Source organism: Suillus discolor (genome assembly GCF_016758755.1).
Source record: "Suillus discolor strain FC423 chromosome Unknown F5147scaffold_36, whole genome shotgun sequence".
Classification (NCBI taxonomy): domain Eukaryota; kingdom Fungi; phylum Basidiomycota; class Agaricomycetes; order Boletales; family Suillaceae; genus Suillus; species Suillus discolor.
The window spans coordinates 133,384-142,907 of NW_024541283.1; the positions used below are offsets into that span (position 1 = coordinate 133,384).

Sequence of the window (9,524 nt, forward strand, 5' to 3'; positions counted from 1 at the left end):
GAGTTGAGCTAGTTTTTGTTGACATGCAGGAATTTGAAGTTTGAGACCAGTACGTCCAAATGCAGCCTTCTCGAGTGAATTGACTGCCCTCAAAGCAAGATCCATATCTCCCTCAGCATCCATGACAGCTTTGAGTGCTGGTCTCCAGTTGGCATCTGCAAAACAGTCACCAAGATGGGCTTGTAGTTCACTTTCTGCATCAGGAAGTGACATCTCGGTCCCTGCAAACTTGCGGACAATGATCCAAGCAGCAAGATCAACATGAGGTTGTGGGTCTGTGAATAAATCACTGTATGATACATGATGTTGTAAATTAGCATTGATGAAATCAGAATAACGAAAAATTTAACTAACGGTTGAATTTGGGCATGATCCCAGCAGTGTTCAATTGTTTCTGATGACACCACATTCCAGGCTTGTTTTGCCAGTGTCATGCCTTCTAGAAGGTCAAGCTTATAAATGTTCTGCTCACCAGCCTCATCGAGATTAATGGCGCGGGCACAAAAACTGCGACAATACAAAGCCTTGAAGCACCGGATTATCCCAGCATCACATGGCTGTACATATGATGTCATATTGGGCTTGAAAAATTCAACATCGATGTTTGAAGGCTGATATGAGACATAATGGGCCGAAAAATTGTCAACAAACAAGCAAATGTGGCAATGTTGCTGCTTCATTTGAAGATCAAGCTTCTTGAGCCACCTAAATTATGATTGATTAGACTTGGACATGAACATTGAACCATCGAACTTACTCTTCGAAAATGTCTGATGTCATCCAAGCTTTTTTGTTGTTGCAGTAATAAAACCCATGCTGTTCGGGTGTTTGCTTTTTAAAGCATCGTGGTTTTGTCACTCTTCCAATGAAGAGAGGTTCAAGCCGTTCACTGCCATCAGCGTTACATGCTAGCCCAATAGAAATGCGAAATTTTTCTTTCTTCTTGCCGCTCATCTGCTGTGATGCAAGACCATGGTCAGGGGGCGCACTACAAATAATTAAGTTAGCCATCATTATTCAGGAACTAATCTACACACTAAGGAAAGAATGATGTCTCGTCAAAGTTCCACCGATCTTGTGGGGCAAACTTTGCCAAAATTCTGTGACAACGCTCCCTCTCGTGTTCAACAGCCTTGCGATCAACAGAACCAGCCTCACCATGTCAGCGGCATTCACGGAGCTTATAGGCTTTACAGAATGACTGTACCCATGCCTCGCCAAGCAATCTCTCCTTTTCTGGCACATCAAATTCATTTTTGAACCTCTTCTGCTTCTCGTATAACATATGTGATGTTACAGTTTCACCTTTATGTTCCATGTGCTGGATCCATAGCACTAAGGCACGCTCAACGTCTGGTCGAGTGACAACTCTCGGCCATTTTGATGACAGTGCATTTGGGTTCTCATTGATGTGAGCTTCCATATTTGGGTGGGTTCGTAATTTGCGAGAAAGTGTTGACTGATTGAAATTGAGTGCACCGGTTGGGAGTGATTTGAAGTGTCGGACAATGTCAGCCTGGCTGGCATGAGGATGAGCATCAACAAAGGCATAGACTGACAGCCAGTCAGCAAGAGTAAGATTTTGACGTGAATTTGAGCATTTAGGAGGTTGAGCAGATGTACGAGGAGTGTCACTTGTAATCTTCTGCTTCTTTGCAGGTCGAGTGTATGCGGCAGGCTTATCGTGTGGCTTCTGTTTCAAGTTCAAGGACATTTTTACGAGTCAGGACATCAATTCATTCCACACTTACATAGCTGGGTAGGACAATGCTTGTAGAACAATGGTTTGAGCGCTACTTACTATGTCTCGTTGCCCTAGTTACAACCCTCTGATAATGCATATCACCCATATAATAGCAATGCATTATTCCTTATGCAATATGTTTGCATTTTAGTCTGCCTATGCTGGGATCCTCAAAACTCCGTGCATTATGACATATATGCATAATGACGATATGCAGTATGAGCATATCAACTGTACTAATCATTATGCCTATCCCACAACTAAGTACCTCTGCTTCATAAAATGTTAATCCAATATACATGGCAATCAACCAACAGCAACATACCTATGATCTTTCCAATTTGTTCTAAAGGATATAGGCTAAAGTATATTTCTAAGAATGCAAGGACACAGAAGACTGTGGAGACATAGTGATATGCATGGTATATGATTCATATTATACTAGTTATATAGAGAGTAATAAGGAGACTGTCTACCTCTTTGTCATTGGGTTATCTCTGTATTTTTTCTTGGTTCATTGTTTTGTTTTGTATTTAGCTTCTTTCAGCCACCAGATTTGTTTGTCAGCACATCATATGACTGGGAAATGATCTAATTTGTAACAATCATGACTCATTATGTTTGTCATGACTTGCAATGCTTTGTAATATACTTAGTAAGAAGCTAGTTTATTACATTATATGTGCCTAGTTTGTAAGCTATATTCTTACTAATCCATCTGATAAATGATGCTTATTAAGGGATTTTCCAAAAGATATAAAAAAACCTCATTTTCACTATGTCATAATAATCCTCCCACTTGACTTTTATCTTGAACTGTATAAGTGTCACAAGTATCCAATACAAATCACTATTCTTTTCTGAACTCTAAGTCCTTTAAGCACCTAGTCACAGTGTCTACTTTGAAGAACATATTTACTGTGAAAGATATTTGATATTTCCATGATTACATCTATTATAGCATTACCAAAATCACCTATGCCTTAGTCATATAACTTATTGGAAGAATCTGAACTTGATGATATTATGACATGTGATACTCTTGGAATTTTCCAGAACCTTGCTGTGGCTGTAGCACATGTTATAACATCATAGATATATATGGAATTGTACAATACCTTTAATTATTCTGATTGGTAGTTAGTTGATACTCAGTTTTGATCTCCACTTTAACATATGTATATAGGAAGCTCATTTGTAGTTACTAGTTCCTTAGTTTAAATCTCTTATCTGTACATTACTTATCCTAGCCCAAACATACCTGCTCAATACAATCTTCTTTGTTGTGACTATCTTATGTTTGAGCCCTAGTCTCTGCCCAGTGCTAATTTGTTATTGGGTTGTAACAATGAGATCAATAAGATTTAAAGTACAGGTTAATACAGTGCCTTAAGGTAGCATTGATATTATTATCTACTCTAAGTTATATCCTATCTTCCAGGGGTTGACTATATAATTATCAAACAGCTCACTAACTAAGTTTTACATATATACTAATGACTCTCTCTTTTAATAAAAGAGAAAATATGAATTAGAAGAATATGACTAAGTTGAAATAGACTTTCATAGGTTGAAATATACCTAATGTACATCCAGAACACAGAATGTCCTTGTTTGAGACTATAGAAAGAGAACAACAAATGAAATCCTTCCAAGAACTCATTATATTACCTTCTATAAAAACTAAAAAAGTCGGAGATTGTAAATTTAAGGACTGATAAGAAGTCTGACTGTATACAATTATATTTTTATATTATATAAAACTCTTAAGTAACAAGATAGTGGTATGAGATCTTATTGATCTACTTAGCACTTTTATATGTACCATCCAGTACAACAATAAATATAACTACTACTATCACTACATAGATGCATGCCACAACTTACAATGTTATGAACTGTATGATTATTGACAAATATAATTGTTATTGCTGGTTGGCTATGGAATGTGTGACCTCTCTTAAATAATATAAGGACATACTGAATGCTAACCACATGAGGAACTACAAGCATTCTGGATTCATAATAAGTATCTATTCTGTTACTATTATGCTACAATAAAACTTACTTTTAGCTAGCCATCCTAATAGCTCTATCTTCGTTTTATTTTTATTTTTATTTTTATTTTTATTTTTATTTTTATTTTTATTTTTATTTTTATTTTTATTTTTATTTTTATTTTATTTTTATTTTATTTTTATTTTTATTTTTATTTTTATTTTTATTTTATTTTTATTTTATTTTATTTTTATTTTTATTTTATTTTATTTTTATTTTTATTTTTATTTTTATTTTTATTTTTATTTTTATTTTTATTTTTATTTTTATTTTTATTTTTATTTTTATTTTTATTTTTATTTTATTTTTATTTTATTTTTATTTTTATTTTATTTTTATTTTTATTTTATTTTTATTTTTATTTTTATTTTTATTTTTATTTTTATTTTTATTTTTATTTTATTTTTATTTTATTTTTATTTTTATTTTTATTTTTATTTTTATTTTTATTTTTATTTTTATTTTTATTTTTATTTTTATTTTATTTTATTTTATTTTTATTTTTATTTTTATTTTATTTTTATTTTTATTTTTATTTTTCTCCTCTTCTATTGTCTTTTCTTCTGCCTATAGGTTTCTTCTTACTAATCATACATCTAGATGTACAATGCCTTGGTGATATATTGCTTAGGCTACTTGAAAATCTGCCAATAGCTCCTGCTTGATTTTTTCATTTGCATTTTGAATAATATTGATTGGCTGCTTTGCAGCAGATGATAGTACTTAGGCATTTGGATTTGCCATGTGATGATACTGCTCAGTTTATTATAGTGAGTAAACCAGTAACTAAGTACTAAATATGAGACATTGATATATAAATATATAGTGATTTGAATTCCAACCTCTGATGTGCCAGTCACTTGGCTAGTGTCTCTCTGTCCCACTTGTCCCTCATATATTAAGGGAAGCTTCAACTACTGTGAAATGGATTGGATGTATGGAGCCAATGCAGACCCATGCCTAGATTATTCAAATACACTATTATTTACTATCATGATTCATTATAAAATGCACATCATACAACAGCATCTGTAGCTACTTGAATTTGTGTAATTAAACTAAGTTAGTAAAAATATAAGACCAGAAGGTGTACATGGGGGTACCTAGGGTTAAATCGTTTTTGGTACCTAAATCTTATATTTTCATGATGTAGATCTAGGTAATAATCCCTAAACCAGAATAGTGCAATAGTATAGTATGGTGGGATATTTCCATGAATCTAGATTTTCAAAGTGGGGACACCCAAGTGGTTATAGGTGCTGCCCCTATTCAATACATCAGATTCTGGAGGGTGATTCCAGGGCTGCCCTGCTGCATCAGTGGAGAGCATAGAGCCAACATGGTGTCCTATGCAGAGCACAACAAGTCTAGCCATCACAACATGATTCAGATGGGTGATTATCTCTATTGAGCGACTTTGCCCTATGTTAGTGTCTTGAAGTAAGACTAAGTCATGTTATTATTCTATTCTAAAGTACATACTACCTTGTAAGAATTAACTATATAACTTTCATTATTATTATTCTACTCTAGGTTATATACCATCCTACAGAGGTTGACCATATAACCTTTTACCATCTATTGGTTACTACTGTCAATTGCTTTGAGGTGGTCCATAATTCTACCTTCATTGTGGTGGGAGTATTTACTATAAGGGCACATATACTTCAAGTCCATATAGTGATATATAATATATACAAACTTACTTATTTGAAGTTTATGGGAGCATGATTGTAGAACTAAGGGTATGTTACTGGAGATGACTGGAGTTGGCTTCCTGTTGCTTTTGGTTATGAAAATGCACTTTCAAGGATTTGTTGATATTGTCAATAAGAATGTTGCATCTAGGACAGAGCACTTTTTCACACTCTACCTGAACAGCTCTCATACTAAGCTTTATGTGTATACATAAGACTCTCTTTCAATGGAAAGTGAGACACAAATCTAAGAATGACAAATTTGAAACAGACTTTCATAGATTGAAACATGGCCTATTAGACTGAAAGAAATTTAAAGAAATATCCAAAACACAGAACATTATATGACACTTTATGTAAGACTACATAAGAAAAGAACAACAAACTAAATCCTCTCATGAACTCACTACTACAAAAACTAGAAAAGTCGGAGACCATAGACTTAAGGACTGGCAAAAAGTCTTACTATGTATAATAGTGTTGTTGTTATACATAACTTTCATAAATTGCCTATCAGATATTATGAATGTTATGTCTTAAAGCCATGACATATCATGCAATAGATATGGAAGAATCTGGAGGTTTTTGTTGAGTAGTGAATGATAGAAAATAGATACTTGACACACACCTAATTATTCTAGTTTCTGTCTTTGTTTTCATTTTGACCCACTCTGATATTAGCATTGGTATAGTGATCTATACTAAAATGATAGATATAGGTTATTATCATAAGTAAATCAGTAAATCAATGTACTGACCTTTGTTGCAGTAAGTGAGATATTTCTAAGTACTGTTTAGGGCAGTGATCTATTTATAGTGTCTTTATCATTTCCTAAATAGCAGCAACTGACTTAATATTTTTGATTACTACCTTGCATTTACTAGATCATTTATTTCATTAGCCTCACTTTGCTGTCCTAAGCTGCTCTAACTATTACTAGTAAGACATCTGATATTTATAAATTTTATCTAGCTGCAGGTATCATAATTGTACATCAAAAAAAATTAATTTTTATAGATAGTTAATCTTATTGATGTATTGAGGTGGAATCTTTCGGATGGGCTGAGAGGTGATGATCTTAAATCTGATGTTGAGGCCCAGTGTCCTGGGGTAGGAATTTGATGTTGAGGCCCAGGTTGATGGTCTCACATTTCACGGCCAGGCCTGAGGGTCTGATGGTTGAAATCCACTACCAAAAATGATGAACCAAACTAGATGTGGATGAAATAGTTCGTATGTCATCAAACAATCATCCTTGGTCTGGTACAATGACTACCGGAAAAAGTTTCCTTTAAATATGTGCTGATATTCATCTACTGCCCCATTGTATGACCAAAACATCAAACCTTGTACTGAGAGTGATGATCCAAACCAGAAGTGTGCTAAATAGTTTGGATAACATCAATGAATCATTCTGGGTGTGGTAGAATGACCACCATAAGATGTTTCCTTTCAATATGTGCCAATATTTATCTATGGCCTGATTATATGACCAAAATATAAAACCTTGTACCGAGAGTGGTGATCTGAACCACAAGTGTGTTGAATCTATAGCTTATATGATAAGAAAAAATGTAAGGAGACACCAGCACAGCAACAACAACAAAGAGAGTTGAACAGGTAGTATTGGACATTATCACAACATGGCTAATTAATGATAGTATTGTGGAGAAATGAATGGTAGAGCAGTCTCCTGGCCAAAATCCCACACTGTATCACAACAGGGATCAAGTTAGCACTAGACTATCCAGCTGATATTGAGGAAAGAGGTACTAAGTATATGTCACCTAAATAGTGTAAGAATTGCAAACAACAACCTTATGGCACAATTAGACTGCTAAGCCAAGACAATAGTTCACTAAGACTGCAACTTTGATCACAAACAGCTTGATTCACATATCTAGCATCACACATCAAATGCACATAGTTAAGGATTGTTGTAGGATGGTAGATGAATTTTGGCACATACTGAAAGGTAGCTTTTGGCAAAAGTCATTCTACTGGATCTGGTATGATAATTTGATGTTATTCAATGTGATTATTCAACACACTTCCAGCTCAGGTCATCACACTCAGTACAAGGGTCCACATTTGGGTAATATCATGGGGCACTATATATTCATTTCCATATGGAAATAACCTTGTGCTTAGGTATATCTTCTGTCATGATCTGGTTAGTCTTGTCAACTAGTGATATTTGTGCAGAAGAGTGGTCATAGTTTATAATGCAATACTACCGCACTGCCTCTTTTAGTAATACATCAGTTGAATACAAAGTCAGGTACCTCTAGTAACATTCTGTTTATGTACAACCTATAGTAATTTATATGTATCAAACTAGAGGTTTGTGGGTTTCATAAGGCAGTCATTAGAGGTATAGTGCAATATATAGTGCTTATGATAGTAATACTACAAGAGAATCCATCAAGCTGCTGTGGGTAGGTGTGAAGATGGAAGATTTAGGGTGTCTTGGTGGTTAGTCTGTAATTAACACTATTTAATATTTGAGTAATTTCATTGGTGAGAGGCTGTAATATTGTACTGCTGGAATCCAAAGAATCAAAGATACTAATATATCTGATACTAATGTCTTCATCAACAGTCACACAGTGCTTAGTGTGACAGATTGAAAAGAGGATGTGCGGAGTGTCCCTGTCTAGCACTAGTAGTATCTCCTATACCTTCCTTTGACCTAATTCTTCACAAATTATGCTAGTTTGAATATGTATACCAGAGATAGGCAGTTTTCAAATTTGAATAACTTCTAAGATAAAGTTAAGTACTTTATTTCCTATGCATTTGTCTGAGAGAAAACTTGTCAAGTGTTAGATGTTAAGTTTTTAATAACCTTTACCTGCAACATATATAGACTGTAATGAACCTTGTAGTACTTAGCATTTACAACCCTTTGATCACAAATTATTGTATAAAGTGATAGAATTAATATCTATGTAGTTTCTTTTGAAAAAAATCAGCACTTTTACTCAATGATCACCCATGGAAGTACTGCCTATCTTCCTACATTTATTAGCATCTGTACTTGGACCTGTAAGGTACTTGCTTAGTTGTGCATGGAGTAGTACAAGAGCACATCACTGGTGATTCTTATGACTCTAGCTCTAATGAAAAGTAAGTGGAATCACAATCACATTTTACACCCATAAACTAGCTCTTATAATGCTGGTATGTCATGGTATCTACTGTACTCAAAATTCCTGAGGTACTGAGGTTCCAGTGAATGGGTAGTATGATATTAGCACTTTCAAATATAGAGTAATCTGCATTCTTGGCAATCTTCCATGTGAATCTAATTATGGACTTCTTCATCCTATATAACTCCTACTCCAGCATCATCATAATGGAGCCCATGTTGATGTTAGGTACCAATGTCTATAGAATTGAGTGACATGAGTTTAAGAGCAGGATACAGGCTTTTTACACTATATGTTATTTGCTGAGTGTCATAATTTCCTTTAGTTCAAACATAGTATTCCACTGACTCTACCTAGTACCAGTCATAATTAGTGACCTTCATAGGTTTGTTGAATTGAAGTAGGGTAGAATATTGTCTAATGAAGGATCTGAGAGAAAGGAGCTCAAAATTGGTAATATCCTTAGATATAAGAGTCTTGGATGCAGTGGAGTTAGGGCTAGTGCTCTTATAGAACATAGCTTCATTTATTAAAATGATGACTACAAAGTCAGCCTCTAGATGTACCATAACTTCAGCTTATATCTTTGAAAATGTATAATCTCTGTCTTCCATCAAAACATACTCTCCATGGATCCCTCTATAGCTGAGATAGTTATAGTCATATCAGGGATCATAGATTTGTGTTTGATTTACAGTTTGTAATGCATGTAAATTTAAGGACAGACGATCATATAATCATAAGGAATACTGGTGATGGCTAAGATGAGGCAGTCCTGATAATTGAATAACTTTTCAAATACTTCAAGACCTTACTCACACTTTTTGATCCAATCAGAATACAATAAATTATGTCTTACCTTTTTTTAGAAC

At 34.2% G+C, this 9,524-nt stretch overlaps 1 protein-coding gene across 1 annotated transcript; it reads right to left on the reverse strand.

The window, feature by feature from the left end:
* On the reverse strand, positions 1-213 carry F5147DRAFT_543231 (uncharacterized protein; the record flags this gene model as incomplete). Its single annotated transcript, XM_041430283.1, has 1 exon — positions 1-213. A coding segment is annotated over one exon (213 nt), but the record flags the coding sequence as incomplete, so codon positions are not given.
* Positions 214-9,524: the final 9,311 nt, after the last annotated feature.